The following is an 18348-nucleotide window of genomic DNA, read 5'->3' as shown; positions in this document are numbered from 1 at the left end:
CATTTTGGAGTCGAAGAGAATACATATATTCAAATTCCACTTCAAAACTAGGCAGCTACAGCATGCATTAGATAAGAAATAATGATCAGCATAAAGGCAGGCAGGGAAAGAAGGGAAGGTGCCCATCTTTGCCTCTGCATTATGCTGCACTAAAGTGAAAATGATTGAAATAAGAATCCGTTTCCAAGACGAGCCAGAAGCACCTCCCGCACTGAGGAGAGAATGCAGACCTCGGCTCTATTAACAAGCTTGAAATTCCATTATCCACAGTTCTGGATTAAATAATGTTATCTGTTTTCTCCAAAGAAGAGTGGCATGGACAGTAACAAAAAGAGAAGAAAAGAGTCGCATGAGAGGAACAAAAGCCTGTTGGGGCCCTCGCTTGGCCCCATAGTGTTCAAGCCCTCCTAAAGTGCTTTACTGAAAACAAGCTGTGATGAGCACAGCTGCCTGACACTGTATCCATGGAGAGCAGAGGATTACATGAGTTAAGCTTAATTCATCTCATTTCCTCACTTTTGTTTGGGTATTAGCTAGAACTCAGATAAGCTCTTGTTTCAGACACAATGGTGTGTGATGAGTGACTCAAGAAAGATGAGAAAATGAGTTAGTGATTTGTATAATTTCAAAAGGGCTTAATTTGCACCAGCATATTAGTACTTAATTGATATGTATACGTTTTAATAAATTCAAATGAATTTCTTTTTAATTAAAATGCCTAAAATGATCGATTATCTTGACCCAAAGAGTTCCTGGCCCAAAACACAAGCCTCACCTGTGGTTACAGGCCCATCCACCTTCAATCTATTAGAGCTTGAGCATGTCTGTCTGCATTAAAAAGAGAAAGTGTAGCCTATAAGAAAAATAAATCAATATGTGGACATACAATCCCATTCATTAAAATCCCATTATGCACATGGACTAATCTCAAAAAAGAGATTACTTCTAATTTCTTCCAAAATCACAGGTTAGGCTTTTGGATTTGCAAATAATACTTGATTCAGAAATCTGGCCATCAACCATTTTGCAATAGATAATTCAGTGATTATTCATTCATCCATTTTCTAAACTGCTTAATCCTATTCAGGGTCACAGAGCCTATTCCAGCAGTACAGGGCACAAGACAGAATTCAACCCTGGACAGGGAACTACATCCATCACAGGGCACAAAACACACAGCAGGCACGAGTCAACTAACATGGCATGTGGGAGAAAACAAGAGTACCCAGAGGAAACCCATGCAGGCACAAGGAGAACATGCAAACTTCACAGGGTTGGCTAAATTATGATATCAACAATGCAATACTCTTTATGTAGGATGTAGGATATTCAGTACAGGTTCAGATCAGAAAGGTTCAGGATGCAGTCAGTACAGGACAGGTTACAAAGCCATTACTCCAGAGTCTCCTAAAATGGCCCTAGAGAAGATGACTTTAATGTAATGGTGTGACTTTTTGGGTTAATAAGATGATTGAACAGTGGTGCTGAGGTGTAGCATCTGACACAATGATGAATAGTCTTGAATAAAGATGGCCAGATTATCCCATGTTAAAGCAACCTGATTGATCTGCCCTCTACACACAGGAGACAGAGATCCTCAACACGGCTGTGCTCACGGGCAAGACTGTCGCCATGCCAGTAAAGGTGGTAACCGTAGGAACAGACGGTGCAGTGACCGATGTCACCGACTCGGTGGAATGCCGTTCAACTGACGAAGACGTTGTTAAGGTGAGGGAATACACAGACATCCCTGCATGCTGACACACACACTTGCAGACACACACACAATCACACACACACTAGCATACATACACAGAGATGTTGATGGACATTCCATAAGGGAGAAATTTTCTATTCTTTGGAAATTTCTGTTTGAAGAAGAAGAAGAAGAAATGCTATAATGTAAAGCCACAGAAAATCTTGCATTCCATATCAGATTTGATTTTTCTCTCCTTTTTCCTTTATGCTTTAGCAGGAATTGCAATCAAAGAACAGCCTATTATGACTTATAACACGAGGTAAAAACAAGGAAAACACAGATTATGTTCTCATACATTTTGGCCTTTTACATTCTCTTGCATTTGGACAACAGCTCAACTGACAGTGTTATGGAAATGAATGTTATAATGTTGAGCGTGTGTCTCTCTCGCTGTGTGTGTGTGTGTGTGTGTGTGTGTGTGTGTGTGTGTGTGTGTGTGTGTGTGTGTGTGTGTGTGTGTGTGATTCCTCTCTGGCATGTGTTTATTCCCTCTGGGTTTAATTATCTAGCGAACACCTCAGATTGCAACTATATCCTCTTGAGAGGAACTACACACGTGCTCACCTACCATTTCATTCAGAGTAGCTGGTTACGCTATATCATATACACATTAGCCTTCAATGCCATCTTAGTAGCCTGTATTGGGAACATTCTGGGATGTTATCCTAACACACCACTCCGGCAGCTGTTTCACCTTCTTCATACAACCTTGCTTGTGCTTTTATCTTCAATCCTTATGGCACATTTACATTGCAGTGAAGCGAAACTCTTGTTGGCCACTCCTGCTGGCCACTTTGGAGGCATCACTGAAACACAAGTGAGTTTATCGGTCAACTATTTCAGACACCTTCTTCCATGCCTAATTTTTTAAATATGCCTCTGTATTCTTACTGAGTCATGATGAAAAGTACAGGAAAACCCAGCACTTCAATTATAATCCTCTCCTCCATCACTGATTTCAGCTTGTGGCTTGTCATGACATGACGAAGTGCTGATTGGCTGCCGTCTAGCGAAACGCGCTTCTCATTTACATAAAGTTGAGGAAAGCTCGACTTTTCAACGCTCTTTTCACTTGGTTTGCAGTGTACTCACTCCCATAATCCTCCACACACAATCGCTGCCTGTCTCCATAGAAATGAATGAGAAGTGGAGTGAAAATTGCCTTGCTTCGATGCAGTGTAAATGCCAGGTTAGATTTCTTGCTACAAACTCAGACAACAGCACTCCATGAACACAAAATAGAGGTACAGAGGGTAATGACAATATAGTTTGCAGTAAATTAATAAAGTAAATGAATGAAGTAAAAGAATAATTCTGCACAGTCTGGTATATCCATTATCTCATTTAAATAAGATATTGTTGTAGGTAGTTATCCACACTGAAAAGCAATTAAAAAGCTCATTGATAATGTGGGTGTGGGAGTTTATCTGCGGTATTGTAGGCTATTTTAAACCTTATGTGGGTTAAGGTATATAAATGAAAGGAATACACTGATCCTCTTCTAATACTGCATAAACAGAGAGAGAGAGGCTGGAAGACACCTGTGAAACAAGGGATGAAGCTTATTCTTTTAAGTACATTGGCTGAATGCTTTAAGAATACATGTGTGTGTGTGTGTGTGTGTGGCTCCACACACATCCCTCTCCACTGAAGAGGGTGAGCTTGGCTGATCAGGGACACGCTGTGCGTAATTGCCTCTGTCAGAGATGAAGTGGGGGCTAGACCGCACTGGGCCAGCGCCATGCTCCGCGGACCCCAGTCTCAGTCTGTTTCTCTGAGCGTGTCATTAACTCCCCCCATCCGGCTCCCAGCGGCACCCCTAATGTCCTCCATAAGTGTGCTCCTGTTCGGCGCTCCGAACCCTCCTGATTAATGCCCTGCCTGGCTGCTTATGACGTTAACAGAGGTGTCCGGTGATGGGGAGGCTGCTTCAGCGGTCACAGCAGTTCCTCCACTCTAATCGTCCCTACACCCCACTCCATATGCACACACCTGGAACTGGACAGGCCCTGCCCTTTGGTGCTCTTTGGCAGGTCTTGTACTGCATGAGAACTCTCTCTCAGTTTAGCCTAGTGGCATAGTTTCTGACCCACAGTGCACTGTGATGCACTTACCATGCATGTGCTGGCTGCACTTGAATCTCGCACTGAATCCTAATATGGTCATTACTCCTTCACAGGCATTTCTGCTGCAGATCACACTGTGCCCAGTGTGTCTGACTCACAATGAGTGGATTTGAGAACAGGAACCGAAGCTTTTTAAAGTTAGCTTTGACAAAAAATAGTTCTTTCATTTCTTTCTACAAAAATCCACTAATTTCGAGAAGTGTGTATGGGAGCTCTGTTATGTAATAATCACCCTGGTAAGAGTCACCCTTGTGAATGAAGGCCTGCAGAAAATGTCATTTGCGAACACCCACAATCAAATATTCTATCACTACGCACAAATGAAGTGGAAAACTGGAACGCCAACAGCACTGAGAGTAGCTATAGCTAAATGAGGACTTAATGGGGAGGCTGCTAATTGGATATTCTGAGGGTCAGAATAGACAGTAAAGGAGCATAGACAGTAAAGTAAGCAAGACTCTGACAATGGCAAGTGCGGGAAAAAGGCAAGGCATGGAGGAACTCAATGCTGGCCACCAGCCGGCATATTTGGCCGTTGCGTTCTCAGCTGAGCCTGATGGGCCGCAGCGACCGATGTTTTGGAGGTGTGTCAGGGCTTCGGTATTGCTCCATATTGCTTGTTCTTTTGCTAATGGCTGACAGGCAGGACAAGGTTGCTGCTTCGTGTCTTGCCGAGAGAGATATCGATGTTTCTCAAATGAAGCAGTGGGCTGTGAATAGACGGAGCTTCTTCTCTGCGCTCCCCCTCTGTGAATGACTCCCTGGGCCGGGGTGCTTTCAACCCAGAGGTCTGGGAGATGTCTGCATGTGCTCCCGCTCACGAACACACACTGGCCCAGCTGATCTCCACTGTGCAGCATCTGAAATCAACATTTGGACAAGACTACCAAAGTCTGCTTATCCTCTCGTGCTCTTAATTACTGACAGGGATAAAAGCATGGGAACAGACAAGCAGGGCCCATGCAAGCCTTTTTTGGGCTTATTAGCACAACAAGTGTTTTCACACCCTTCCTTGGTTCAAAATGGCAACAGACAAACAAAATGTGTGAGATGTACACTGCAGTTATCTTTCACCCAGAGCCACTGATGGTGTTATTTTGTCCATTTTTTAAACTTTTTTTTTTGTGTGTGTGTGTGTGTGTGTGTGTCCTCTCATCAGGTATCTGAGAGGTGCGACTACGTGTATGTGAATGGGAAGGAAAAGAGAGGCAGGGTGAGGATGATGGTAAACTTCACCTACAGCTACCTGAGTTCCCAACTGGAGATCAGCGTGTGGGTGCCCCACCTTCCCCTGCAGGTGGACATACCTGACCCCGAGCTCAGCCAGATCAAGGGCTGGAGGGTGCCCATGTCTCCAGGCAACCACAGGTGTGGCTTAGTAACACTCTGGAAGGACTCTTTAGAACTTATGAGGCAGTACTCATAAGAATATTACCACAAGAAGGAATCCAATATTAATATAGTTAGTGTCAGTACTGAAGCATTCTTAAGTAAATCCATAGCTATTATATGGTAGATTCTGGCAGACATCACACTATTCCTAAGCCATGGGAGTACTGTTTCCCAGTCAGCACTGACAGTATGTCTCGGCACATAATGAAATGAGAGTCATCCGAATACCTGATCCCAGATCAGTTCTCCCTGCTCTGAGATTCATCATAAACAACAACTGTGGCCTCCTGTCCCTGGCCCCTGTGGCTGTTCTCCACTTACTACTGGAGCTGTAAGTTGCCACACACTGGCAGTCTTCGCCAGAGGCTGAGTGGCGAGCAGGCCCAGCTGCTGACTTTTAATTACCGTGGGGTCGCTCTCAATCACGTCTGAGTGTGACACGCCGCCGTCGGCCAACATGTAGGTTAATGTCAACATATGCTGCCCACATACACAAGACAATTTTTTAATTATGCTTCCCTGGAAACGGTGTTCTAAAGCTGGATTTATACGTGACAGGTGAGTGAAGGAGAGAGGACAATGACTGAGGGAAGCAGCAGCAGGAGTGAGGGAAAATGTCAGAGCTTGTCAACGAGGGCCAGAGATGTCTCAGGCTGTCAGTCTTCATGTGTAGTTAAAAATACACTGGTCAAAGCCTTGGTGAGGGTGCAGGAAAGATCTTTTCAGTGGCCTTGATGGAGTAGTAGACATTCAGTAGTTCAGTAACCTTAGACCACAACACCCAGCCAAATTAACTGGCCCGAAACTCTGCTGACTTGATTGTCCATCAAGAGGCACTCTGACACACAAGGCCTGTCTCCACAGCAGTCACATGGTCTGAGGGACTATAGCCAGCATGGTGTGCTCACACAGCTATGCTGTGTTGGTCTGCAGTGCACTCATTACTCCTGAGCCCCTAATTCAGTCACCAGATTGCCAGTGGAACACCACCCACATGCCCCACACCACTGTGTTGTAATGTGGCAGCTTCTCCACATGTAGCCAGCCGGCCACACTGGAGACTGTCAGGCCTGGTCCCCTCTGGTTGTGGGGTAAAGTGAAAGGAAGCCCAGAATAGAGCTGGACCAACCCCCCCACCCTTTCCACACTGTCCTACTGGACACAGGATTACAGGAGGATAAACACCACCAGTGCCATGCACCTCTGAGCAGCATTCATTACAGACGTACAGCTGAACCAAACAGAACACACAATAACACGTGATGCAAAAAAATGACTGAGTAGTATGTTTATGCTTCTACATTGAGTAATTAATAATACAATACTAGATATCCTGTAAATTACTACTAGATTTTAGTAGCGTGTATATATAAATATAATGTTTCCATATTTGGGCTATAATCAGATGCTATTGTATTGCTCTTATATCTTAGTGGCAACATACTTACGTAAAAGTACCAGCATCTAAAAGAGAAGGTGATGTACACTAGCATTACACTACAAATATGTGTGGAAATGTGTAGAGTGTAAGAACTTCTTGGCTGGTGTCCTGTCTTCAGATCTAGTGTGGAGGATGTGGAAGGGGTTAGAAGGGAGCGTGCCTGTGCTCCACATTACCAGAGCACCACTGTGCGCGTGCTCACCCATTTTGAGGCGGAGCCAGAAGAGGGGCGGGGACAGCAAGACTTCCTGCTGGGCAGCGATTGGCAGGTGGATGTGACGGAGCTGGTGAGGGATTTTCTGAAGGTGGATAACACGGGCGTGGCCAGCCTGCTGGAGGGTCCGGTGCTGATGGGTCTGAATACGGGCACTGCCAAAGTCCAGGTAAGAGAGTATATGTGGGAGTGTGGTTATGGGAGAGTCAGGACTGAAGAAACTAGACATAAGACAGTGGATGGACAGATTCAGCCAAAGTGATCATTCAGTACACCATGAGCTGCTTAAAACCTGCTCTAAATCAAATTGCAATAAATGACCTCAAATTCTCCCAAAACATCTTGAAATCCCCTTACAGTTCGAGTCCTTGTCTGTGCTGTGGACAAGTAAACATGGCCTCCTGTTCCATAAAAACAAAGCTCATTTAGCACCTTCCTTGCTGCGGCACCTGCATGTCAGGCAGCAGATAAATGAGACACACTTTCTCCTCTGCCCACTCGCTTTCTTTAGAGGAGACAAATGAAAGGATGTGGCAGTGATGTCTCAGCAATGGCACCCAGTCGTTTTTCTGTCTGTGCACTGATGACACAGGGTAGAGATGTGGCATGTGTACAGTGGTATGGTAGGGCCAGCCGGCGGGCGATCACACCGTCCGGCACCACCACTCCCCTTCCAGTGCCTCTGCAGAGTGCACCTCTATTCTTTACATGAGGTCTGCACTGTGGGAGCAGAGGCCATGACAAATCTTCCCACACAGCATTAAATCAGTGTCCATGTGCCTCGTGTGTGCTCACTCCTTCTCTCTGTTTGTCTTTCTCTCTTAACCTGCCTCTCATTCCGCTTATTTCTGTGCCTTTCCCGTGCACACACACATTCACACATGCAGCAGTAGCTGAAGGTTAATCATACCTGACATTCTACTTATCAAATTTAATGCCAACTCAAAAGAGTATTGACGACACAGTTAACTGTGAAGTTTTATTTGATAGTAAAATTGCGTCTCTTCCTCACTTTCACTGTTTCTCCTGATTTCTACTCCTGCTCTCTCTCTTGCTCACTCACTCTCTCATGCTCTCTTTCTCTGTTTCAGTGCCTTAATGCACAAGCTCCATGTAGGTGAAAATTAACATCAGTCAAAATGTTCAGTAATAACAGTAGGCCATGGAGAGGCTGAAAATGACAGAAATCAAAGGGTCTATATGGATTGGAGTCACAGCCTACTCCCTGAAATCAAAAATCACTGGAGCCTTCAAATAGATCTATCCTTGAACCGATTACTGAGTGATGGGCAAATGATTCAATTTATCACCTCAGACCAAATACTCTATTAAGCTTCATCAGTGTTCTCTGCTGTTTTCACTTCATTAAAGATCACTGAGTGACTAATTACACTAAACAATGCAGAGTGAATTGCAATTAGAGTTGGAAAATTTTGCCTGAATAAATCTGTTGAAGTTTAGTCTCCACATAAGTGATGCATCACCAGGAAGAACAGTAGAAACCTACTTTTATTTCATTATACTAATATATGGTCTAAACTGGAAAATCAGGACAGCTTGTGATAAAATACCCAGAACTGCCCGAGGCTTTTTCTGGTTGATCTTGCGTCTAATTAATAAATTGCACACTTCAGGAGAACAAAGAGTTTGGGATGTATAATTTAAGAATACATTTTTTCTTGCCATTTTTTTTTTATGCATATTGTGTTGCTTCGTAAAATGCAGTGAACATCTCACGTGTGATGACAAGTTGAGGCTCTGACTGGTGTGGGTGGGTTGGAGACAGGGGGTGGCGGAGGAGTGTGACAGTGAGTTATAGCGGGTGGAGATGAGGACTATCCATTATGACAGAGGGAATGGGAAAATGTGGAGGCAGCTGGATTCTCCGTAATTGATCTGGATGGGAAGGCTCCTCGTTACTTTGCACATCACAACCATTTCCATACCCGAGTTTCAAATGAAGTATTATTGTTGGAGGAGGGACTAACTGTCATTCACTCACAGTCTATTTGTTCACTGGATTGACTGGATATTCTTGTAACTTTACTGATTGCATCTGTATTTGTCAATATCTTGCACAGCAGTTATGTAAGAGAAGCACCTGCAGCTGCACGTTATAAGCATCTGTCCTCCTGGCCAGGTGATGTCGCCGCTGTCGGACTCGGTCCTGGCTGAGAGGGTGGTGCGGGTGCTGGATGATAAAGTGAGCATCACTGAGCTGGGAGTGCAGCTGGTCTCGGGCCTCTCACTGAACCTGCAGCTCAGCACAGGCAGCAGCAGGGCCATTGTGGCCACTACCACCACGCAGGACACCATGCACAACCCCAAACAGGTACAGCACCATCACACAGGACACCATGCACAACCCCAAACAGGTACACCTCCATCAAACAGGACACCATGCACAACCCCAAATGGGTACACCACCATCACACAGGACACCATGCACAACCCCAAACAGGTACACCTCCATCAAACAGGACACCATGCACAACCCCAAATGGGTACACCACCAACCCATGCAAGATACAGCAAATTGCTTTATCCCAGCAAAGTGGAACGCTGCTTTATATGTCCCTCTATGCAGGTTGAAATTTAAACTCTTAAGGTTTCCTGTATGAGAGCTGAAAGAAAGCTTGAAACTTCTTATTTGTTTACGTTTAAACACAATGCTGAGAATTTAGTCTGCATCTGTATAAGTGCTTGAATCACATATGTATTGTTTGCTACCACAGGCTTTTGTCTTTTGCCTAGAAATTGCATCAGGGTACCTGTGATGCTTTGACCATCACCAAGCACAATCACTATAATCACAAACACTATAGGCAGAAAGTTGTTGAACAGAGGACATGTGCTGATGAGAAGCTGGTTTGTTGTCACATCAAGGCTGTGGAAGAGAAATTCAGACTGACTGCTCATTGTGAGTCATTGCGGAACCTCTCTGATTAGTGTGATTCTGCCATTCCTTTGTATCGGCAGGGGTTTCCTCTCCCTTCTATCTTGGTAGACATAAAATGAGCAGATTGGCTAAATCTCCCGCTGATCCGAGTGTCTGTTATGCAGCAACAGCATTGTGGGATTTTTTTGAAGTGCTTTGAAGTGTTCAGAACTTCCCGCGTTCTACATTTCTCCAGGGAAGGGTTGTAAAATCACAGATGAATGTTAAAGGAATTCCACATTTCTTTTATTATTCAAAAAAAGTGGCTGTGTGGAGTTTGTAGCAGTTGCTGCCAGTGTGTTCACGTCCCTTTGGGTCTTTGCAGGAGTCTCTCATCAGCGCCTGGCTGCAGTTCAGTGATGGTTCCATGACCCCCCTTGACCTCTACGACCCCACGACCTTGGTGCTGATGGCTGCCTCGCTGGACGAGCAGGTCATTACAATTCAGAGGGACTTGTGGTGGAAGTGGCCTGTGGTTGTAGCACGTGGTGAAGGCCAGGGCATGCTGCTGCGGGTGGAGATGTATGGAGCCGAGGCCTGCCAGAAGACCAGGCGCCGCACCCTCTTGGCAGCTGGCAATGGCAGCATCCGTGTGAAGTTTGGCCGTGGTGAGGAGAGTGAGACCAGGGCTGGTGAACGGAGGCACAGGCCCAACAAGCCATACTACGGAGGCTCCATCTCAGATATGGAGGCTGGGATCATGAACAAGGGAGCCACCACCATCAAGACAGCCGCCCCAGGGAGGAACAGTGGCGACAGGCATGCGGCCAGAGATGTTCCCGCGGACTTCTCAGACTTCCCAGCCCAGGCAGAGCTCCCGCATGGCCGTAGCACGGAAGAGGAGCTGCTACAGACACGACGCGGCCTCACGGACCTGGAAATCGGCATGTATGCCCTGCTGGGGGTCTTCTGCCTGGCCATCCTGGTGTTCCTTATCAACTGTGTTTCCTATGCGCTCAAGTACCGCAACAAGCAGCTGCCTCTGGAGGGCCAGGAGACCATGGCCCATGCTCACGACTGGGTGTGGCTGGGCCACGAGGGCGAACTGCTGGAAGGCCACGCAGGCCTGTGTCTGCAGCAGGAGGAGCTGGGTGGCACAGCAGACTCAGGCCTGGGCCTGGAGGAAGGCAGCCAGCTCCTCAATGGCCTCGCAGCCCAGAAAAGCTTGCAGGGACTGGGGCACAGGTCCACCTCGGACTCAGGCAGCACGGGGAGGGAGCACAAGGGCGATCCTCTGAACTCACCCACGACCAAGAGGAAACGGGTGAAGTTCACCACCTTCAGCCATGCCAAGCCTAATAACGGCTGCCCTGCCATCAGCCCGCTGGTCATCGGGCAGAATGATATCAAGTGGGTGTGCCCGGACATCGAGCTTGGGGACTCTGAAGAGCTCCGAAACTACATGGAGAGGTTAAATGAAAACGCTACAAAAAACATAGCATAGTGGGATTTGCACTTGTTTGTTTATTTCTGGACAAAGTGTAGCTCACCCATTTGCCTTCAGGGTAAGGAGCAGGGTTCCAACTGGCTCTGCCGCTTTCACACAGGCTCATATCTCACCATGAAAAGACAGGCCATTCATCTGGTCTTGTTTCCATGGCAACTGTCATAAGGGTTCATCATCAGGAATGAAGGAAAACAAAGATGGCCATGAAACTGCAGAGAATATATAATCGTCAACTTGGAATATGATACATTTGTTTAGATGTCTATTTTTACTTCATTATATTTAAAGAAGAACACAAAGAAGAGCAGAGTTAATTTCATTTTATAATCCAAACATTTATTTAGATTAACCCTGACTTAATCTTCTGTATTTGATGTGTGTGTTTTTTTTTATTTTGTAATGTGACTATTTGAAATAAAATTATTAATATTCACATAACATAAAATAGGTGTATAAATAATAGCAAATTGCAAATTAATGCATTGACATACTGTAAATAAAGTGGACATTTAATGGTTCTACATTTTGTAAAGTTTTACATATTTTTATACATCTTTGTTCCTATCTCTGTTGCTGTGCTTCAGTGTATTCTCCAAAGACTTCCTTGAATAAGTGGATGCATGTTTGTTGGTAGATATGGACACAAATGTTTCTTTTGACACCCCCCCCCCCCCACTGTGAATATGTACACACTTCAGAGGACCACCAAGTGACATCTAAGAACTGTTGAGCAAACTGTATTACAGTAGGTTGTGTTCTCCTGTATAAAGTTTTTACAGTATAATAGATGGATCGGGGGTGAGCGCTCCACCTGTCTCTGTCTATAGCGGAGTTCCTCTTTCATATCCCGTTTCCTGTTCTGCATTTTCTTACCTTTCTTTTTTTCATTCAGGACAAAAAAAAAAAAGTGTTTGTTTGTGGTCAGAATGTATTAAAAAAAACAAAAAAAACAAACAAACAAACAGAAGGACTAAATAAGAATGATTGATTAATTGATTGATTACAGGTCTGGAAATAGGAATGTAATCACTGAGGAGATCAATGAGTCCATGCCAAATGGAGTTGTAACAGTGAATTAAAATGGGACTTCACAATGAGTATGTCAGAACGCAATCCTCAGGTACAGTGAGGCTGTGGCTGTTTCAAACAAAAAGTACAACACATTTCTCAAGGACATAAGGATATCAGCTCTTTTAGATGTAGTTTAGTGTTTCTCACGTCTATTTTGTAACGATTGAATGGTCCGACAGTGTAGAGATTAGAGTAATACTGTGCTGTACAATCTAAGCACATCATGCCAGTTTGGTTGCTTTTACTTCTGTGTCCATCTCTGACAAATGCACAGATTAAAGTCATTCCGTCACACAGTGCTGTTTCCTGTTTGACTTGAGCCCTGCTTCCTATTTGATTGTTCTTCTAGTTCCATGATACCACTGTGTGTGATACATTAAACAAATAAAGACCATCATGCAGATGAAAAGACTTCCACAGTTCGGAAAGTATTATATCTGGTGCCTCACATTTATCGGTGTTATCATAGCCTACATTTCATAAAAGCCAGATCAAATGAAGGTATAATCATTATGGACTGTCTACGTTACCCATGTAAGCACATTACCATATTTGATAACCCTAAACAGTGTTGTTTCCTTTTTGTACCAGTTGGTGGTGCATATATTCCAAATGCTCTTCAAATGTGTTTGGCAGTCTAAAAACTTTCCTTGCAGAATGTAAGCAGCACAAAGCCAAATATGAGACTGAAAAGAAAGGTACAGGGTTCTGTTGGAATCCTCATTATTTCTGCCCAGAAGCAGCAGTGCTATAATATCAAGGACAGTGTTTACCTTCTGGATTGTTCAGTGGCACTAAACCACAAGGACATTTGCACAAAAGATGGTTTAAGGTCATTACCTTAGAGCTTGAGATTATTCATAATGCAGGTGGAATATCTTAAGTAAAGATATATGAACCAGGTCTCAGTCCAGAACTTTAAAAGCTCATTAACATTAGCCAGTCCATCTGCATGGAAGAGGAGCTAGTTCTCCTTTGAGAGAAGTCCGAGCTAATTAACTTCACCTGCAGTGAGTCTTTACTTCATGTCAGTATGACAGGCAGTCTTTCAAGCTAAATTACTGTATCCATTTTAGCACCCAGGTGTCAATAATGTACTAATAACTCAATCACTATCACCGGCTCCATCAATCTCTCCATAACCGTTGGATTGCTGTTTGGCAAAGCATGCATTTAAAGACAGTCCAAGGCCTAAATGAAAATGGAAATAAAAATGTCATCAATATTTGTCTGAACACAGTGTCAATAGTTGAATGTGAAGGGGACTACAAGAATTATTTGCGCTGTCCCAACATTCTGGATAGATCATATTATCTTAAATCCAAAATCAATTTGTTATGTTTTAGCTTGTTCAGTTAAATGTGTATGGGGCATATGAAATGAGACTACTATTGGTAATTCAAGATGTAATATACTGGCCTTCCTTGCCAGGCATCTCCTCAATGCGTCATAAACAAACTTGATTTAGTGTCGTACTCTATATATCGGGCACTGTCTCATAAGGGAGGCTTTATCTAAACACTATTAACAATGCACAGACAGAAGCAAACCTACTCACACAGCCATATTGAAATTGGAAACGGAGACAATATAAGTTCATTAATGGAAATACAGCTCTCGCTTGGATGCATGCGGTTAACGCAGCTCCCAACAGGGCCGGCCTTTTTCAGATCCAAATTGAGAGGCTGCTAACTTAACCCTCTGAGGGATTCCTGAGAAAGTGGGTCTGTTTTCTTCTTTTATCTGAGCTGATATTTCTGTATTCGGGTCTCTGTTTGGGGTCTCCAAAGGGAATTACATGGGGCCCTTTGCTGTCTCCAATTCTAATGATGACATTTGTGCTTGTCTGTCAGTCTTGAGGTTTTTTCTGTCGGTGTATTCAACGTTTCTGAGAGGTCACTCTTTACATTCAAGGCACATTATTTCTGTATTGAAACATTTATGCCGAAGTCCTTGTTCTGTGTAGTGTTAATCAGAACTGGAAAATGAATGAATGTCAGTGTAGATATCACAGCATTATCAATATCATTGTCAATGAGAATACCTCAACACAAAGTCATGTCAGCATCACAACTTTCTCCACCATGTAATGCAGGGGTCAACCAGACCTCTATAGCAAAGAAGTTTAAACACTTAACAACCCTTTTTAAAGATACTTATTTAAGTGTGCCCCTGGCTTTCAATCATCTATGTTCAGCATTCTACTAATGCTGATGGTTTAGCTCCATAAGTTGCAAATTTACATACAATTAATGTAATTTATGATATAGCATTTGAAGGTAATGGAGAGACACATTTGTGGCATATTTAAATAAGTATCAGTTGTGTGCCACACCTTTTATGGCAATTACTGATGGAGACATAGTAGAGATTGAAATGTTTTTGTGAAGAATGTTTGCAATTTCACTAGTCAGAAATTTTACACTAACTGCCCACCTACACCCACCCTGCACATACACTCAAAGTCTACTTTGAGTATTTTATATGGATATTTTATATACAATGACAGACTGTACCCAGACCTCTTCTCGGGTCATCCCTGGTCAGTTTCTGACCACAGCACTCCTGCACTGACACTGATATGACAATGGGTGATGCTGCTATGAGTGTATCAAGCACAGCAGTGTTGCTGGAGTTTTTATATTTTTCAATGTCACTGTTGGGTTGGGAGTACTCTGCCACCCAGGAATATTCAGCCAAAAGCCATCAGGCATCATAAGCCAATAGTGGAAAGAGGATGGCTACCACAAACTGCATATAGCAGCAGATGAGCAAAGGTCTCTAATTGTACACTTACCAGATGTTTCTCATTAATAAATGTTTCTAAGGAAAATGTTTACAAATGCTTGATCCAAGACCGCCTATGCATACACTTTCATGTGCTATTTACACCCTGGCCTCAAACATTGGAGGTTTTTCTTCCTAACAACTGCACAGTGAATGCAGCAGCTGGAGATGACTAGCTAAAAGAATCAGTAACAAACAATGGAAATGTATCAATACATCATGAAGAATGACAAAAGGAGAGTTACTAAAACCATATTTGAACACAGAAAATTAGACTATAATAAACATTGATTTGAAATTATTTGATTATAGCAAAGTGCAATGTAATTTATGTAGCTTTATGTAATTATGTATTGTCACATCTTCAACACAGACGCAATACACTATGGACTACAATACCCATATAGCTTTCATTCTTTCTAAATACCCAAATTACTAGTGTCACCTGTGTCTCATTTTCCCTTGTGTGTTTTCCTATATAAACCTGTACCATTCATTCAGTCATTGCAAAGTCTCGATTCCAAGCCATTTTCCTCATTGCATTTACTCTGTCTTCCTGGTTTTTGCTCTCTTGCCTGTCCCTAGATTAGTGTTTGTGCATTGAACTACTGCTTTCTGTATTGTGAACTCTGTTTTGTGACAGATTATCCCTGGATTATCCCTGGATTATTAAGACAAGCCTGTTTTACTGCAGTTGACTCTGTCTCTGTGCTACAATACCTGACATGTATCAAAAAGTAATGTGCAGAATATAAAATATACAAAATATAAAATATTATTTTATATATTTTCTTAAACAGATATTTTCATAAACTAATATCTCATTTTGTTCTTTTTGTCCTAGAAATCATACATTACTAGAGCAAAATGTAAGTCTAGAGGAAAAGGATTCATTTTGAACTCCAAATTTGAAAATCCAATGTTATTTTCAGTTGAATTTATGAGGAAGACCTGACACCTTCCTTTGTTCTTTCTATTGTTTCCTGTGAAGCTATTATTTTTGAGATGACATAAATTGTCAGCACATTTCATAGCTGGGGCCAGTGGGTGAAAATGATGTCTTAGCATTTAATGGACCATAGAAAAAGATCAGATCATCTGTGTCACAGCGGCTTTGCTCCATGGCCGCACCTCTGGGTCTGGCCAGTGAATCACATTACAGTGCTCAGCTGACAAAAAAGAACTCACTATTAGCTGGAATAGGGAAGGGTTATACTCTACAGTCTGAGTGCAATAAAGGCGGCAACTTCTGATATTGGGCTGTTCCTGCCTGTCTCTCTGCTGCCAGAGTAGGGCTGTAGTCGGGAGCAGCTCGTTAGAAAATGGAGTTTGTTGGTCCAGATTCGTGCGGTCAGGAGTATGCACAGAGCATGCACAGGGCATTGGCTGGCAGCTCCATTACTCTGCCTCTGTCAAGCTGTCGTGCTGAGTGTAGCTCCACTATTTGTACATGCTTTCACATGAAAACACTTATTTGTTGCCGTGTCACCGCTCAAAGTACCTCTGCCTGTCAGGTTGCGGTAAGATAGCACTTATGACGCACATGGCAAAGGCATCAGCCACGACCCCGCTAGCTCTCTTCCAATAGAGAACAGGTGTAAATGACTGCCCTGGGAAGGCAGGGGGATTGGATTTTCATCAACTCCTGCTAGTTGACAGTTTGCCCTCAACATACAGTACACTGTGCTGTGTTTCAAGAACTAGACTATATGGGATTTTCAGTGTAAATCTGACAGGTTCTAAATAAGTCTCTAATTAAAAATGTATGTAGATCTTAATCTGGATTCAAAAGAATTAGACTTTCCTAATAACACATTCATAATAAGACCAGAGATTGTGCTGTTCTATATGGATGCTTAGCTTTTCTCATCTCAGTGTCCATTGCTTTATTAGATATCTCATGGATAGGTTCAATGCACCAGGGAGAAACGTTTTCAAAACTGGGACCAAATTCAAAGACTTAAAGGATTAAATTTTGTTTTGGCAAATTTGGCCATTAGAAGACTTAAGTGAAACCTCTCACCATACACAGACTTTCTTGAGACAGAATAAGATATGTTGTATATGTATGGATAATGAGAGGGAGATGTGCTCATATGCTGGGATCTCTAATCAGATTTTCCCTGTTCCCTGTTCCCTGTTCCCTTCCGTTTCTGTGTAGTTTGCTGGCTTCGGATTTCACCTCAGTGTAGCCATGCCATTCTCTAGTGCTGAAAGCATTCAAAAAATAGTCTTCAGCCCGTAACGTCACCCAGCACCAAAATAAGCTTCCACACATATCCCAGAACAGTTCTTATATACAAACACCTCAAAAGATGGATCTTGAATTTTATTGCCATTTGATGACAGTCAAAATTATTTACAGTAGTTCAATAATTTGTTAATGAAAGAACAAACTGAAATAGTGATGATTTCACAGTGCTGGAGGGCAAGATGTTCCCATGCCATGAAGATTAAGAAAAAGCATCAGAGAGGTTCTGCATTATTTCCACAGAGAAGCACCAATATCCAGTACCATACAACAGTCTAATTCCATACAACGGCCCAATGCCATACAACGGCCCAATACCATGCAACAGCCCAATACCATATAACTTTTCATGTGTATGACCTTGCTTGACCTGGCAGGCTAGTATGCCCAATCTGCTGACTCATTCAGTGATATTCAGTGGAGAAAAACACTTTCATGAGAAATACAGTTTGTTTAACACTGAAATGCAACTTTCACAACACATTCATTGTCACGGTAGGCCGGTCTGCCAGCAGGAAGGAAGAGCCCACTCGCGATAGGGATCACTCCACTTCCCAGACTCGCTCCCAATCCCAGACTATTGATTGTGTGCACCTGTCCTTGCTAATTGTGTGTCTATTGAAACACACAGGTACACGAAGACAGTGCTACACATTAGCTGACGATCCTTCAGCATCGCTGTTAAACTTCGCTGCGCTGCTTTCGACCCAAGGATTACCTTTTGTGTTTTGTTTAGTTAGTGCTTCTATTTCTTTATTATCTATGAATAATAAAAAGAACTTCCCCACAACCCCGCCTCCCGCTTCCTCTGAGCCGCCTGCGTCACATTCATAACAACCTGTGACGTCATATGTGGTATGTCCAGTGATGAATTTTCCTCTCCAATGTCGGTATGGCATTCTAATCTTACAGTGACATTACA

General features: G+C 43.2%; 1 protein-coding gene across 1 annotated transcript in view; it reads left to right on the top strand.

Moving 5' to 3' along the window:
- si:dkey-112m2.1 (transmembrane protein 132C) overlaps positions 1-12768 on the top strand; it is an 89450-nt gene extending 76682 nt beyond the window's left edge. Inside the window, exons 5-9 of the mRNA XM_035526730.2 lie at positions 1585-1728; positions 5045-5253; positions 6837-7101; positions 9073-9264; positions 10196-12768. Coding sequence (XP_035382623.2) covers positions 1585-1728; positions 5045-5253; positions 6837-7101; positions 9073-9264; positions 10196-11314 — 1929 coding nt within the window. The 3' untranslated portion in view covers positions 11315-12768. The remainder of the gene's footprint in view (positions 1-1584; positions 1729-5044; positions 5254-6836; positions 7102-9072; positions 9265-10195) is intronic.
- Positions 12769-18348: the final 5580 nt, after the last annotated feature.

The sequence above is a fragment of the Electrophorus electricus genome, chromosome 8, assembly GCF_041902795.1.
Source record: "Electrophorus electricus isolate QZ-2024a chromosome 8, ASM4190279v1, whole genome shotgun sequence".
Lineage (NCBI taxonomy): Eukaryota > Metazoa > Chordata > Actinopteri > Gymnotiformes > Gymnotidae > Electrophorus > Electrophorus electricus.
Note: the sequence above shows the minus strand (reverse complement) of the source record. Positions and strands in the feature narration are given on the sequence as shown.